This window comes from Oryzias latipes, chromosome 9, assembly GCF_002234675.1.
Source record: "Oryzias latipes chromosome 9, ASM223467v1".
Classification (NCBI taxonomy): domain Eukaryota; kingdom Metazoa; phylum Chordata; class Actinopteri; order Beloniformes; family Adrianichthyidae; genus Oryzias; species Oryzias latipes.
In genome coordinates, this window is record NC_019867.2 from 29825632 (window position 1) to 29842340 (window position 16709).

The 16709-nt window shown below is 41.4% G+C and overlaps 2 protein-coding genes across 2 annotated transcripts; one reads left to right on the forward strand and one right to left on the reverse strand.

The window, feature by feature from the left end:
• The first annotated feature begins 2128 nt into the window (after window positions 1-2128).
• LOC101165239 (arachidonate 8S-lipoxygenase-like) lies at window positions 2129-10567 on the forward strand. Its single transcript, XM_023958818.1, has 8 exons — window positions 2129-2375; window positions 5038-5241; window positions 5317-5403; window positions 5482-5651; window positions 7499-7620; window positions 7695-7795; window positions 7923-8093; window positions 8290-10567. The coding sequence occupies exons 1-8, from the start codon at window positions 2187-2189 to the stop codon at window positions 8467-8469; spliced, it is 1224 nt and encodes a 407-aa protein (XP_023814586.1). The 5' UTR covers window positions 2129-2186; the 3' UTR covers window positions 8470-10567.
• A 3921-nt stretch (window positions 10568-14488) lies between these two features.
• Window positions 14489-16257, reverse strand: LOC110013967 (golgin subfamily A member 6-like protein 22). The gene is made up of 4 exons (XM_023958626.1): window positions 16044-16257; window positions 15684-15958; window positions 15501-15612; window positions 14489-14588 (listed from the first exon to the last, which is right to left on the reverse strand). Exons 1-4 carry the CDS (start codon window positions 16109-16111, stop codon window positions 14489-14491), a joined length of 555 nt encoding a protein of 184 aa, XP_023814394.1. The 5' UTR covers window positions 16112-16257.
• Window positions 16258-16709: the final 452 nt, after the last annotated feature.

Below are 16709 nucleotides of genomic sequence, written 5' to 3' on the forward strand. Positions count from 1 at the left end.
TGAAGCAGAAGTAGAATTGCAGACAGCAGGGGCAGGTGTTATCTTTTGGGGTACCTTTTGAAACTGTCTCCAGTCTACTGTTGGTCTATTCTGAACAGCCACAACAGGAACCATCAGGGTGAAAGTTGAAAATGACCTGGCTTGCTCCGTAGCTGCTTCTACTTGAGTCGCCATAGTAACGGCTTTGTGCAGCGTCAGATCAGCTTCCAACATCATTCGCTCACGTATGTGCCAACTACAAACTGTATGTGTTCAAGTAGTTGGTTCCCAATCATTTCATCCTGCTTATCATCAAAGCCACATGTTGCAGCTCAATCTCTTAAAGTGACTACATACTGCAAGTTGGATTCAGTCGGAGCTTGGGCACATTTTCTGAAAACGGTGCTCGGCAAAGTCATCCCGCCTAGGTTTGAAGTGAGCTTTCGAAGCCTTCATGCCATCTTTCATAGTAGTACCTTGATCTGGAAGTGTGTAAAACAGCCACTGACCTTGTGTGTTTGGCACATATAGAAGAAGAGTGTTTTTCCTCTCCTGCAGTCATTTGTCACCTGACTAAGTAAGTGATTTAGGAACATTCTCTTCCAAGTATCCAGCAGTATGCTAGGCTTGGAGGTCTTAAGAATCAGACTTTATACAAGAAATTTAAGTCTTTGCAAACACAGTCACATGTAGACAGTACAGGTAATACTTTTTTCTTCTTCTCTTGCACTCAGTCTTATCTGGACACCTTCTGGTTACATCAGAACACAACGGAATAATGTGGCCTGAAGCCGGGGCATAGAGACAACACTGATTTGATTGTTGCCATCTTCCAAATAAAAGACAGGCCCAGTCACCCCACTATGCTAATATTACGTATTGGCTGGCATTAACAAATCTGAAAGACCAGAGTTGTCTGTGTGGATCTTCTTGAGAGATCCAGTCACCTCCAGTCAGCCAAACACCTCAGATCTTTAAATCGCATCACCATACAACATCTAACCCAGAAGAAGACTGGTGGCCCAAACCTGCCACAACAAAACTCTACAAGAACAACATGTGCATCCATAGCTCTCATGGGCACGCAAAAGCCCAATATTGCTGTCTAATTTCCCGTCAAATGTAACCTTTAAAACTGAAGAGATCACACTGAAGCAGTCTGTTGGATGTGTCCAAGTCCCTCTGGGATCAGAACTGCTCACAGCTGGCTGACCTTCCACTGCTGTTCTGTCTGCTCAGGTGGGCCGTTTACAAAGAGGGAATTCCCCTCTGCATGAAGGCAGATACCCTGATGTCTCTGCCCCTGGATGACCGCTACCCCTTCACAAGGGACCTGGAGTTTGGCTTCACAGCAGTGGCAGCGTAGGTGTCTGTTTCCTGATGGTTGGATGTGTCAGAGTGACTTTGAGCTCAGGAAGTGACTGTACTGTTCTTGCTGTGCAGGCTGGCAAAGCTGGGTTTGGAGGCGTGGTCTAATTGTATAGACAAGTGGAACAGCATGAACGACATTGAAAAGCTGTACAAAAGTCACGTGACCTCCACATCTGGTACTGTTATTCATTCAAAAAGAAAAAAAGAAAAAAAAGAAATGAACTATCCATGTATTTTGCAAAGGTTGAATTGTCTGCACAATACCTTCCCTTCAGCATGTGGCAAGAACATCTTTGAATGTCCCAGTGTAAAATAAACCTTTATACTCCAAAGAAACAAAACATTTAAAGAAAAATGTTTAATTTTCCAGGAAACATATTTTGTTCAAGAAATAGTTACAACAACAAAATGATCCCAGTAAAAGACATTTTGCCCAAGACTATAAGAAGATAATTTTCCTTATCACTATTGCTATTTTGTTGTTATTACTACTAAGTAAGATACCTATGCTAAAGAGTGAAACACAACTGCAAACTTTTTTATCCAAAAGAATTTTCTTTGTTATACAAAGAAAGAGCTCTTCTGCTGAGACAGCTGTGTGAAACAGATTTGTTTTGTCAGATTACGTCATGAAGCACTGGAGGGAGGACGCCTTCTTTGGCTACCAGTTTCTAAATGGAGTGAACCCGATGATGATCCGACGCTGTAAAACTCTCCCATCAAAGTTTCCTGTCCCCTCGAACATGATCTTTGGCAAGTCTTGGCTTACTCTGAGGACTGAAATGATGGTAACAAGCTCCTGACACGCAGCAGACAGATTCTTCTCTGGTTTCCACATGAACGTGGTGCTAAAATCAACCTCTTCTTCCCATTCACGACAGAAAGGAAACATCTATCTGTCCGACTACAACATTCTGGATGGGGTGGAAACAAACACCATAAATGGGAGGAAGCAGTTTCTAGCTGCTCCGTTGGTTTTGTTCCACAAGAACGAGTACAATGAGATGATGCCAATTGCCATTCAGGTGAGTAGAAGCTTCAGGAAGTATTTCCTCACAAAGAGTCAAGAACACACCAGCAGGCAAAGTTCTACTCATCCTTATTACTGGTTCCTTATTTTAACTTTCAGTTTATAACATTAGTATAAGCCTAAAAAAACTTGAGAAGTTTGTCAAACTCCAATTTACCTCGTTGCTACACAAAACTAAAGACATTTTTAAAATAAGTTAATTTCAAACATTTCACCTTCCATTTATGTAATTTAGTCTAGATCATTCCAATTAGGCCATATTTTCAAAACTGTGTTAAAATAAGGGCCCAGGGGTGTCAAACACACGGCCCGCGGGCCGGATACGGCCCGCCAGGTGGTTTAGTCTGGCCCACATATGAAGAGTAAAAATCACAAGAATGTTTTAAAAAGAAAGCAAGTTTCTAGTCCATTCCTGTGGCGAGTTATGATTTTTTAAAGAGATAACCGAAATGCGCAATTCCGCCACTAGGGGGAGCAAAGGAAAAGCTTAACAGTTGAAACAACATAACTCTGCATCTGCAGAAAACGAAACCTAACAGCTGTGTGTCTGGGTAGGCAGTAGTTTGGTTCCGTGAGCCGCACGACTGAAGGATGATCAGTAATGACAACCTAATGACCAAAATGTTGTCAAAAAAGAAAAAAAAAGGTTGAAGTGAAGTCCTGAGCTTTCCAGGAAAATAGAAAGCGTTTTATTTGTTCACAGAGCTGAATGCAAACCTGCATGCATGGTATGTCATCAACAGGTTCTCCAAGAACATACCATTCAGCCCCACTATGAGACTCTCCACAAAGAAAAGTTTCACCATTTGCAGTTAAGAAAAAAAGATTTAGCAACTATTAGCTGGACCGATAAATAACCATCTGGATTTACCGCAGCCGTGAACCTTATTGCAGACAAGTTGGAGCAAACATCCAAATCATTTTCTGATGGTGAACTTATTGAAAATTGCCGAAGGCTGCAGAAGTCTTGTTCCCAAAAAGCAGTTGACCTTAAACAGGAGTCTGTCAAGAATTACGATCAGATCCAACATCTCTGAGGAAACATGGGCAGCCATATGAAGGAATCTTGTCATTTATTGTATTTTCAGTCACTATTGATGAAAGCACCAACATCAAAGATACACCTCTAATCAACAGCTGTGCATGTTTATTAGAGGTGATGAAGAGCCCGTCACAGTGGAGTTTCTTGAATTGATGGACACAACAACAACTGATGACATAGTCAGCTCTCTAGTTACTGTGCTGGACAATGTTGAAGTGAACTGGTCACATGAACTAATTTTGGTCACTGATGGCGCTTCCATCAAAGGTCAGGAAGAAGGCAGGTGTTGTTGTCAGTGTTTCTGCAAATGTGTTTCTGATTTGAATCCTGATGTTGACAGTCTTGTGAAGTTTCAGGAGAGAAAGGAGGTTAACTCCAAACTCTTATGTTCACAAATGTTTGCTAGTTTAATTTAGTGTAATTTTGTCATCGTTTGGACGTTTACATTTTAGGAAGATGTTTCATTTTTTTCTGAAGCCCCTCTTGAATTTATTATCAGGATTGCTTCAGTGTCAAATTTAAAATATTCAGGCTGTATAAAAGTGAATAAACCAATACTTTTTAAAGTGAAATTAATTTCATTTAAGATCCATTGGCCTCTGTGAATGAATGTGTAATAAGAAATGATTAGGCTACCATGTTGGTTGAGGCATGTTTTCCAATTGTGTAAAAAAACAAGAATAAAGCTGTTGTTTTGCCTTTACGCTACTGGTCCGGCCCACTTGAGATCAGACGGGTTAAATGTGGCCCCCGAACCAAAATGAGTTTGACAACCCTGGCCTATAATAATGTCTAACAGAAAACACTGAGTTTGGGGTGCATTTAAATTCATAACACCCTTTAAAAGGATTGATAAAAACCTACAGAAAAACCAGATTCAGTAAGCTGACCTTCTCCAATGACCAACTGAGGTCAGACAGGACAAGGAATGCATAAAAGCATGGACATCTTCTGTGAGACAAACAAATAAGTTAGTAGCTACAGCACTAAGAGGACAAGAAAAAGAAAACACCCCATACAAAGGTAAAAATGACCAGTTTTTTCCAAAGACAACCCCTATCACTACAAGCATCATGAAGGAATGAATGACCACTCATGGAGAAAGAGAGTGATAACAAAAGAAAAAACAAGTCATTGGAAATAATACAATAGGATTTTCTGGATTCCTTTTTTTTACAGTCTGGCTCTTTCAATTTGTGGCGCTATCTGCAGCGGCCTTAGCATTTGCCTATATTGTGTAATAGTCCACTGAACACATTGGCTAAAGTCTCCTTTATTTCCTAAGTAGATTGATGTATTTTGGAGTACAGGATTTTGTACTGCTGAGCTTTACCTTTTCACTATGCTGTCATCTGTTGGGTCAAGGCAGCAAAAACCAGGACAGGAAAATACCAAACAAACTGGTCAAATGAGATAGGTCTGTCCTGTGTTTTTCCTAGTCTGTGGACTCGGCATTTAGTGTACAAAAAGTTCCAAATACAAATGGATGAGAATGAAACCAGACTGATGTCCGACATCTTTGTTGTGAAGATAACCTGAGACTTCTCTGACAGGACCAGGAGTCAGATCCTCCATGGATTTAATCATCACATGACACTTGTTGATTTCTCTGCAGCTAAAACAGAAACCAGGAAGGGACAACCCCATCTTCTTCCCCACGGATTCAGAGTATGACTGGCTGTTGGCAAAGACGTATGTGAAAAGCGCAGACTTCAACCTGCATGAGCTCAACTTTCACCTGCTGCGCACTCACCTGCTGGCTGAGGTGTTTGCGGTTTCTCTGCAGCGCAACCTTCCCAGAGTTCACCCTGTCTTCAAGGTACCTGGAGCTGATCCGTCACCACGTTGATTTACTCTTTGTGGGTCTTCATGACTCTTCCTGTCTCCCTTTCAGCTCCTCATCCGTCACACACGCTACACCTTGCAGATCAATTTCTTGGCTCGAAACTTGCTCATCTCAAAGATTGGAATCCTTACCCTGGTGAGTGAACTGCAGAAGATTTTTTCAGTATTTGTGGGTCATCTGAAGTCTCTAACTTTGCTTTAATTGCCTGTTTAGTACACAGCATCTGGTGGAAAAGGCATACTGACCCTCTTGGACAGGAGTGTCTCCTCCATGACCTACAGATCCCTCTGCATACCTGATGACATCGCTGATCGCGGCCTGGAAGATGTGCCCAACTTCTACTACAGGGACGATGGGTTAAAGCTGTGGAACATCATGCACAGGTTGGTAGTTTCTATGCTTTAATTTCTACTTTAGCCATAGTCATATGTACAAGCACTGACCCGTAAGTGATCTCCGGGTTTTTGGGTTGTCCAGATCCAAAGAAATTTGTAGCGAGGAGCGGCAGCATCTTAAAAGGAGCGCAGGTTCCCTGAAGGCCCATACGGGCATCTCAAGAGACGTCATGAAAATGGAATGTACGATTGTCATGCGTCTGGTAAATGTATTGTGTATATTTGTGAGGCTTTTGGAAGATGGACACTCATGATGAACGAGTGATGCTACCATACAGTCTTCTTATGCCACACGCATGAGACTGGCTCTTGAGTGCCTCGTGGGATGCTCACACAAACTCCTTTCTGCTTGTCTCATTTCTATTTGTCTGGCTGGCTACATGCAAGGAGCCTATAAGGAGTATGCATTTGTCACATAAACACAACTCATAGGCTTTTGGCATGTTCGTAAAATTCAAAATTGCATTCCACACGGGCCGCATTTTGTTGTGTAAACATTGCAGCAGCAAATAGCTTCAGACCAAGTGGTGAGAAACAGGTAGCAGACATACCACTCTACTCATTAGATGTAAAAAAAGGTGCATGTCTGTCAAAATTGGTTAACAATAAGAAGAAAACAAAATGAAAACAGCTAAGCTAACTACACATCCTGTACCACATATCTTTTGTTGCTGTGCTGTGATTAGGAACTTCTCCCAGTCTTTCATGTTGCCAATTACCACAACCTTGAACAGCTCTAGTGTTCCATTTTGTTTGAAGAAATTTTTACAGTTTTTTACCCAGACTTCTCTTTTTTTATGGTCCTGTCCAACAGGTGAGCAGACAGATCAGAGCTGAAATCTCTGTATAAACCCCTTTTGCTGGGAATTTGTAATCATTATTGTAAGGTGTCAATGTTAGTGTAAAGGGGCGGGGCCTGTCCACACACTCAAGTGTTGTATCTGTTTGCTTCAAAAATCTAGACATACAAACAGGTAAACATGTACACAATACAACTTCACTTTACACGCACATTCCTATGCACACAAACTAACACATGTAAAGCATGTTGTTCATTTGGGTCATGAATTTTCTTTGGCCTCTTCAGTTGCCTTGCTTTTCTGGCAAATTTGTTCTTTTGGTCAGACGGTTATTCATGTAGATGTGACTTCCCTTTAGTTTTACTCCATGCTTCAATAAAACTAGTTTGTGTTATTGTGTTGTGGATTTATTCGACTCCCTTCTCCTGGGAGAATCCTGAGAAATGCCTTTACGCTCAAGAAAAACCTTCACCTATTGGTCAGCAGAGCTCCTCTCCTCTTCACCATTGTTGGCATTAGTTGTGTGCACATTTGGTTACCAAGCAATTCATTTTGGAGTGTTGCTTTAAGTTTTCCACTCATTCATTCAGTCATTTATCTTTTTCCATTGTGTCGCTTTCGGGTCACAGGGCTGCTGGTGCCTATCCCGGCCACTTGTAGGTCAACAGCCTGTCGCAGTTGTCCGCTAATTTCTCAAATACATCAATCTTGTGTCTACTTGATCATTCAGGACTCAAAGTTTCTTTATTTCTTCCCTCCATTAGTTGTTTCTGTTGGATCTTAATGTCCTCAGCCAAGAAATTGTGATTTTGTTATGCCTTTGCATTCATTAATCACTTAGCTTTTCTTCTGGGCCTTGGTCAAATCACTTTTTTCAATACATTTGCTATAAATTATGTTTTAAGACACTGCTAAGTCTTAAAGTCTCGCCACTGTTGCATTGACCTGACACTGGACATAACTGAAATACAACTTAAATAACTCAACACAAAATTTAAGTAAAGGTGTTTGGTTTGGTTTGTGTTCTTCTCCAAGGTTTGTTCACGACATCCTCAGCTTCTACTACAAGTACGATTGGATGGTCCAGAATGATGCTGAGCTGCAGAACTGGATTCAGGAGATCTTTGAAAATGGCTTTCTGAGACGCAGAGAGACCGGTGGGTGAATTTTATGAAGTTGGAGATAAATACATTCTGCTGTAATTGAAAACGTTTTCCCTCTTAATCCTCAGGAATCCCACAGAAATTCATCACTGTGGCTGAGCTGGTCAAGTTTGTTACCATGGTGATGTTCACCTGCTCTGCACAGCATACTGCTGTGAACGATGGACAGGTGAGTCTGTTTGTTCAACTTAAATATTTAACAGAATAATGCAGAAGTCTTTTCTTTACCCATTAAAATGTCCTCTTTCTTGCAATAAATCATTGTCACTACTGATTCAAACATTTCTTCTCTGAAGTATGACTTTTACGGCTGGATGCCCAATGGCCCCTCCACCATGAAGAAACCCCCTCCAACCCAGAAGGGTAAAGCAGATGAAGCCAGCTTCCTGTCCACTCTACCGGACGTTGAGACTACAGTACTCATTATGGCTACTGTCTGGCTGTCCAATATGCAGACCTCTGACAGGGTAAGAGAACAGGGGTTTTGACAGCATCTTTATTCTCTGAAACCTGACACTCCAGAACCACCATGCACTGCTGAAGAGACTGGGATTTGTTTCCAACAACCTAACATGTGTTTATCTCTTAAACAGTTGTGCAGATCTAGTTTTCTTCATTCTTTTGATAGAAATGTGTGACTGAATATGTCTGTGTTCTCCACAGCGATACCTTCATCAGTTTGTAGAGGAGCATTTCACAGAGGACTTTCCGAGGTACAAGGTCACAGTGTTCCAGCGAGAACTTAAGAAACTAAGCAAAGAAATATATAAAAGAAACAGGGATCTGGAGCTGCCATACACCTATCTGGATCCAAAGCTGGTGGAGAACAGTGTAGCCATTTGAACCCTGCTGAGGGTCCACTTTCAGCCAAATCCTCCAACCTCAAAGCTAGACCTATGCTAAGTTATTTTTTTTATTTTACTGTATTTATTTATTCTCTGCGTTAGGATGGGAAATTGGTTCTCCGCATTTGGGGAAGCGGTGAGCTGCAGCCAAACTGCGCACGGAAGGCAGTAGAGTTAAGGGTCTTGCCTAAGGGCCCTCACTGGGGGATGTTAATTGCTCGCGATATGGTAATTGCCCCAGGACCATTGTTCATTCCCCTCCAGGGGGAGGGGAATCAAATCCTGATTTTCTGTGTGGTAGTCTTTCACCTTACCAACCAAACTACCCAGCCGCCATGCATCCATACTCGTTTTGATTCAAAGTCTAACTTTGAGACACTTTTAATGATATGACATACAGTCATTCGAAGCAAAACATAAAATAACAAAAACACCTGTTGAACTGTATTACCATCCATCGTAGAACACTTAAGCCAGGGGTGTCCAAACTACGGCCCGTGGGCAAACTGCGGGTCTGTTTTTATTGGCCCGCAGCAAATTTTAAAAATATAATTGAATGTGGCCTGCACATTGCGCTTCAGCTCAACTCTGTTGCACTTCTCAGTTTCAACACTAGATGGAGTCGGTCACAGAAAGGTGTGTTCCGGAGTGGGTGTGTGCTGAGCGGGGCGCGTGCCAGGAGAGAGAGGGGGAGGAGGGCTTGCAGGTGGAGATGGGTGTGTGAGCACGGAGTGGAGGTGTGGGGGGTCAATTTATTGTGTGTTCGGAGGACGGAGCATTTTAATAAATAGCATTGTGAACTGTGAAAAAGTATTTCCTTTATGTAAAAAAGAACTTGTTTTGTTTTGGAAATTTTTTTTGTTCATAGCTACATATTTTGTCACAGAGTGTAATTGTAGAATGAAGCATTTTAATTTGTGTGTTTAATGTTAAAATTGTCCTCGTTGGTCACCCATAAGCCCTTTTTTTTGGTCTACTTTTCTGAGAAAACAGGACTTCGACGCTTTATAAACTACAAAATCGTGCACTCTGCAAATCAACCACACTAACGGCTACGTATGTAAAGATCTGCTGGCTTCAGCTGCTCAATAAAGCCGTTCTGAACTGCTTGGTTGGAATGAGGTTTCATTGTCTGAGTGAATGTTTCATTTTGACGTGTGCTTGTTTTATGTGGCACAGATCAGCATCACTGCTCCCACTGAGAGCATTGTTCTTCACAATATAGGTGAGTTAAAAATACACAGTAATCATGTGTCAATATGTCACCTCTGGTGTGCGGCCCGGACCTTTGCTCATTTTTCTGTATTTTGCCCTCACAAAAAAAAAACTTTGGACACCCCTGACTTATGCTCTTTACATTGAGGCAGAACAACTGACTTCCTCACTTTGTGTCTTTTCAGTGCGGCTTCAAGTCAGTTCCAAACACTAAATAAACAACAGACAAACGTGAAATGTTACATGGAAAGTGAGGACATCTAATTAAAATGTCTACAATGTATCAAAACATTTGAATAAAGTAATAAATATCTACACAATCATCCAGTTTGCATAAATTGTGCAATGTGCCAATGCCAAAATACAGATAAAATTAGTCCAAATGATTTGAATCATACATAAAATTGTATTCATAGAACAGATTAGTGGACGCATATTTTATGGTGGCGGATGATGCTACCTTTCCTGACAGCACGTCCCTGGTTGACTCAACATTGAAGATGTCACAGATGCCACGCCAACCGCATTCGGTGTGAACGTAGCTTTGGTCTGATTTCTCAATAAATGAAAGAGATCAGACCAAAGCTACGTTCACACCGCATTCGGTGTGAACGTAGCTTTGGTCTGATCTCTTTCATTTATTGAGAAATCAGCAGGGAAGTGTCTTTTGCTTTTTATCGCTCGGCTTTTGACACAGCATTCGACTCTGCTCTGCTGGTGTGTTTTCACGTTTTATTGTTTTGCTTTGCTTGTATCTGTGTTTTCACGTTTTTATGTCAAGTATTTTTACTTTTTGTTGTAACCTTATAGCTGTTGTTTTGGTATTATTGCCTTATGAGCTTGTATTTGTTTGACTGAGGTCATTTCAATGCACCATTCAAATTAATAAAACCTAAATTTAACAACTATTAACGCTGTGACTTTGTTTCTCATGCATTTTGTAACATCTTTTATTGCTATAGTATTTTTTCTCTGAATCTAATTAATACTGCTTGGGTTTTTATTCTTACTACTGATCAAAAATAAAAGGTCCAGTGATGGAATCAACTAAGAAACTGTGCTGAAATCTTTCTTCTTGAACTGCACCCCCCACCCACAGGATCCTTCCAGCTTCCATTAATAAAGGATGTTATATTATGCTCATGGCCCATGGATGAACAAGCACGAGCATGAGTGCATCCGATTCTCATTAAACCTTTTAAGTACCATGTGCCTTCAGGACAAACTCTGACAGAAGCAGGAACGGCCTGCTCTTCATTCTTCTTGGGGTTGCCAAAAAGTTCAAAGTAAATTATCTGGGTTTTGTAGTGCACTCATATATTCAAATATACCTCTAAAATTCTCTTGACTGGAAAGAGGATAACGTATCCCTCCACCGACGGTCAATTTAACCTTGTTTGCAAAGACAAGGAGAGTGATTTTTTAAAAATAAACTAACCAGAAAAGCTTCAATTAGTCCTGACCAACAATAGAACAGATTGTCTCCTGCTGGGCTGGTCAAGCCTGGTCCTTTTAGAACCTCAATCTAGCCTGGTTCCAGCTCTTCCTGGAATGTTTGATGCGGACTACCCAAACCTGGTGTGTTCAGCCAATCAGGATGTGGAATCACTTGAGTCAGCCAATCAGATGGTCATGAAACCAGGCAGGACAGTGGCTCTAGGACCAGGGTTGACAAGCTCCAGTACTGAACAAAATGAGTCTCACATAAGTACACAAAGTGTTTTCAGATTGGACACATTTAGTTTGCTTAAAGTGACTAGAGGTCGTTTCCCCTGATAGTCCGGACCAAATGTTCAGTCTGAGCTGACCTGTCTCCGGGAGCCTGGTCATAAACACCTATCAGCGTACCTTCTTAGCCGTCGTCTCCTCAGTAACCGACTTGCAGAACGCCTCCGCCAACCACAGCAGCAGTAAAAAGTGTTGTACCTGACGTTGATACAGACGTTCAGAACTGGACAGCGAATATAAAGTTTGAATGAGTGAACTAACCCGACAAGGATTGCAAAGCGCAGGACTTGTTATTGCAGGTGGGTGGAAGGTGGAGTCCAAATGCGGACACAGCTGTCCGGGTCACAAGTTTTATTTTGAACAGGTGTAGAGAGTTAGGATGGCGAGCTGGCAGTTTTGCAGGCAGGAGGGAGAACGGGAGGATAAGAACACATAAAAAATAACTTTAGGCTCAGATAAAACTGTCAATATTGTTACCAGAGGTGAACAACAGTCTGACGTTGACTGGAGGTCCATATGAAGAATATGTAGAGTGGTTGATGAGGAGCTGACTAGTTGTGTTAGATTGGATTCATCTGCTAACACAACTAGCACCAAAAGAGCCATTTTGGTCTGTTTTTCAATGATCAAAAGTCTTACACCAAAAAATTTAGCACGGTTTGTATTTATTTAATTGGATGCAATTATAATTTATGAAATTCAAAAAACGAATACAGATAAAATTGTGGAGTTTTTTCCCCCCATAATGTCTTAATTTGATTCTACATCTCTCTTCTATTGATCTGCCAATAGAAACAAGCACTGGGTCAAAATACTGCAGTGGACCCCCCCTACACAAAAAAGGACTCCTTACCACTCAGACAGCACGGCTTCTGGCTTTGTGGTTAGAGAAAATTATTCAAATGCAATCAATTGTGGTCTATATTCAGCAATCCAGTGAACATCGATGCACACTGGTTTGTTGCAGAAATTTGGGAAATTTCTAGAGCTCTTGATTTTGGAATTGTGGATCCGGACAGCACTACAAAAATGGCGAACGCACTACAGCAGATAGTGCAGTAGAAGTGTGTAGTAAAGAAATTGAGACTTAGCCAACAGGTTCACTTCTGAGGAAACAGGGCTGTTCTGCACATCTGCTTCCTGCTGCTCCCATCAGTATCCAAGACAACCATTGGCAAAATGTTAAACAGAAAAAAAATGAAGGAATTTGGTCAAATCTGACTTTTAAGTCATCAATATTAAAATCCTCCAGAAAAATATGGATTACATAATCAGAATTATAGGAATTAAACTAAGTGAAACTTATATATAATAAAAGCTTATAAATCCAATGAACTACTGAATTATTTTTTAAAATGCAATTATTTATTTCTTTACTTTCTTTCTTGTATGTACGGAGCCCGTGTCCTGACATTAAAAATCTAAAATATATCTTGTTCCCACAAATTAATATCTTGTTCGCATGAAATAATATTCCGTTCCCACAAGAGAATATTTTGTTCCCTCAAAATAATTAATTTGTGTGAACAGAATAATTATTCACGTCATAAGTCATTCATAAACACCGATATGCTGTCAGTCCTGCCGCAAAAGCCGCTTGTAATTGTGAAGCAAAAATAAAATCAAAAGGATGATGAAGACATAGAATTCAATAGGAAATAAACTGAAACTAAACTAAACAGACTAAACTAAACTGGGCATCCCTGCCCTTTGACCCTCCTTCACAGTTAGGAGGTTGCAGCATTTCCCTGAAGATGTCGTTCACGAAAGCCTGGAACACTGAGAAGGAAGCCCGGCTGCACAGTGGTGCAGTGGTTAGCGCTCCTGCCTCACAGCAAGAAGGCCCCCGGTTCAAGTCCTGGCTGGGGGACATGAACAGAACATCAATGGGGGGCCTTTCTGTGTGGAGTTTGCATGCTCTCCCCGTGTTTGCGTGGGTTCTCTCTGGGGTCTCCAGCTTCCTCCCACCGTCCAAAACATGCTTCATAGGTTAATTGGCAACTCTAAATTGTCCCTAGCTGTGAGTGTGAGAGTGAATGGGTGTGTGATTGTGGACATTCTACCCGGCAACAGACTAGCAACCTGTCCAGGGCATCCCCTGCGTTCGCCCCTAAGTGGCCGGGATAGGCTCTGGCAGCTCCATGACCCCGAAAGGGAAAAATGGAATAGTAAATAAATAAATTAAACCCTATTCTTTATTTTCTGCTTCTATTTCATTGCATAGTCCCTCCTAAAAGTTCCCAAAAGGCCAAGAGACCCACGTGATGCTCTGCACATTTTAACATGTTTCTTCTTGTCTGATAATTCCAGGTCTATTCTAGTCTCAGATTTTTCTGTAATCTCATGCTTCACCTTCAGGAAGTTCAAAGTCTCACTTTGTTAATATAAAAACTCTTTCAATGTTCATCACTTTATGGTTCCAGATTCCTCTGAGCTTTCTGCAGGATTTGACTGATGGTTTTTATTACTTTTCCATTTTAAAGTATTTCTGTCACTCTGCTTAGTGTGGTTCATTTGATTCAATCATAATAATAATAATAATCATTGTTTACTCCATACAGGTGAAAGTTTAGTTTGATGTTTTATAAAATGTCTGCATGTCCACAGATGACTCAGGAATGTGATGATGAGAAAGTGCTTTAGATTTTAAACTATTGTGTTTGTTTTCTACAAACACTTTAAAGAAAATGTTACACATTTAATGCAAATGTAACATAGTATGTTGTCCTGTATTCAGGACATTAGAGTTAATGCACATTAAGGTGACATGAGGCCTTGGAGCTGCTCTCTGCAGCAGCAGCTTGTTCCTCCTCCTCAGATGTTCTCCAGCAGAATTTGTTGTTTCTTTAAAGTAACAGGATGTCTGGAAAAACTGTCGATTGTCTTTTTCTGTGAGCGTCTCTGCTTCTGCTCTTTGAGGTTCTAATGTTCATAAAAAAAGAAAGGAAAGTTTGAAACTAAATGAACCTTCTGAACATTTTAGCCTAAACAGCTGCAGACTCATGGAGGCCTGAGAGTTCTGGACAGAAGGAGGGGGGGTCTCTGTGGTCTGAGGTTGCTGCCTCTCAAAGGCTTTAGTCCTTCTCTGCTGCTGAACCCCCTTCACAGCTGCGGGGGGGGGGGGGGGGGGGGGGGGTTTGACGCTGATGTTTCATGGATGAGATGAGAGACTTCCTGAAACGGCAGAGCAGAAAGTTTCATGTGAAGGAAGGAAAGTTCCTGCAGCTGTTTGTTCCACAGAGAAGAGGAAAAACTGAAGTCTGATGATGTTCAGACTGAAGTTTTTCTGCTGGTTTTTATGTCATGTAACTCTCAGAGATCCTTTCAGAAGGTTCTGGAACAATCTGTAACGTCTGCTTCATCCTTCAGGTCCATTTTTGAAGAACCTTCAGGTCAGAATTAGAAGGTAGAACCAGAGGAGCATCCAGCCTCACAGCTCAGAGAGAAGATGGCTCCTCTGTCATGAAGGAGCTTTTTAGACAACAAAGACACGGTTCATGAAGACAAACCTGGATTGTTATCAAGAACATGACAACTTCCAGGCTGAAAGCTAAAGTCCAGGTGAGTCTTCATTTCCAGCTGCTGGTCATGTTCTGTCAGACTGCAGTCCTGCTTCTTCACAGATGTTCAAACATCCAGGAGTTCTGCTCTGACATCCTTAAAAGTTCAATAATGATTGTTTGGGACTTTTATCTTCTTATGTGTTTTTCTGGATGCTCTTTTATTTTGATAAGTTTTTAATAACATTCAGAGGAGCTCTGTGATGTTGGATCAGAAAGTGTCAGAGTGGAGGAGCGTCAGTCTAACAGCCGTCATGAACTTCATGATAGTTTTTGTCCTGATGCAGCAAAAGTCTGTCTCTTCCAATAAAGTCATCTCCAAACACGCTTTATTTAAATGTAAATAAATTGTAGAAATAAAGAATAATTAACACAAACGGATGCGTTTGTTTAAACTCAAATGTCTCCTAAGGCTAATCATAAACTAAAACTTTATGATCTTTTCTGACTTCAGCTGCAGAAGCTCAATCGTCTGTGAGGCCAAACAGGAGAAATCTGCTGCAGCATCAGGAGGTCCGTCTGGTACCTGGCGCCATTCTTCAGCTTAGCAGATTGGACTTTGTATCTTCGTTGGAGCAGCTGCTGCTTCAGCTCCTCCTGCTGCTTCAGCTCCTCCTGCTGCTCCTTCATTCTAGCAGCTGGGAGGGAGGACAGATGAGGAGGAGAGGAGGTGTGCAGCTTTCCATGGAGGAGCATGTTAGATGCTCACCTTGCTGTGTGACCTCAGAGCTCAGCAGGTCCATCCTCTCCTGAAGCTGCAGCTTCTCCTGGTGGAGCTGCAGCTTCAGAGCTGCAGGCTCTGAAGGTGTCTGGACGAGCTGCTGCAGCTTCAGCCGCTCCTCCATGTCCTGGATCTGCTTGTCCAACTCAGCGGAGTGGTGCGGCAGGAACTGCTCCATGTCCTTCCGGTCTTCCTCCAGCCTGCAGCTCTGAGCTGACAGCATCCTGTTCTCAGACCTCAGCTTTTCACGTGGGAGTCTGCATCTGAAGCAGGAGGAGGAACACAGAAGGCCACAACTTCTTCCACTGCTTTCTCAAAGATTTCCTGCTAAAAGAGTTTGGAGTTTACCTCTGAAGCTCCTCCTCCAAAGTTTGGATTTGAGCTAAAACACTAGAAGTTTGTTTGTTGTCGTTCATCCTACGGCAGACTGTTCTTCTTCTTCTCCTTCTGAAAATATCCTGCCGTTCTCACTTCAACTGAAATTTTAAAAAGCTGTTGTTGCCGTGGTGATGAGGCCTTCAGGGCCTTCACGAACTGTTGATGATCATATTCCTACATTAATTCAAAAGAAATAAATCCTAAATTTAACTTCAATCAGAAACATTTTCATCATTTTGTAAAAAACAAAGAGCTGCAGTTTAGCAACAAATAAAAAACACAAAAAACAAAACTGTGTAAAGTGGAGCTGTGTAAAACCAGTAGTTTCCAGAATCAATTTAATTCAATTTTCTATTTACACGGGTTATACATTAGTAATCTAAATATGCTTTAAATATTTAATATTTATCAGAGAAAGTGCACATGCTGTATGATTTATTAGTGATATAATAAACCAACACACAAATGAACACAAAGAGGTTAGTGCAGCGACTACAGATGTCCTGATCTGATCACATGATCAGAAGTTGGGTCTGATCACATAGTTTCAGACTCCCACTGTACATCAATAGAGACAGCGTGGATAAGGTTCACTCTTTTAGCTACCTGGACGTGCAGATCACTGAGGACCTCTCC

Excerpts from the sequence above, each read along its gene's own strand:
- LOC101165239 (XM_023958818.1), top strand. The coding sequence starts at position 2,187 with ATGAACGTGGTGCTAAAATCAACCTCTTCTTCCCATTCACGACAGAAA. Across the intron at positions 5,404-5,481 it reads AGATTGGAATCCTTACCCTG|TACACAGCATCTGGTGGAAA; the intron begins GTGAGTGAACTG and ends TTGCCTGTTTAG. Across the intron at positions 7,796-7,922 it reads CTGCTGTGAACGATGGACAG|TATGACTTTTACGGCTGGAT; the intron begins GTGAGTCTGTTT and ends TCTTCTCTGAAG.
- LOC110013967 (XM_023958626.1), bottom strand. The coding sequence starts at position 16,111 with ATGAACGACAACAAACAAACTTCTAGTGTTTTAGCTCAAATCCAAACT. Across the intron at positions 15,959-16,043 it reads TTGGAGGAGGAGCTTCAGAG|ATGCAGACTCCCACGTGAAA; the intron begins GTAAACTCCAAA and ends CTCCTGCTTCAG. Across the intron at positions 14,589-15,500 it reads AAGCTGAAGAATGGCGCCAG|GAAGTCTCTCATCTCATCCA; the intron begins GTACCAGACGGA and ends CTGCCGTTTCAG.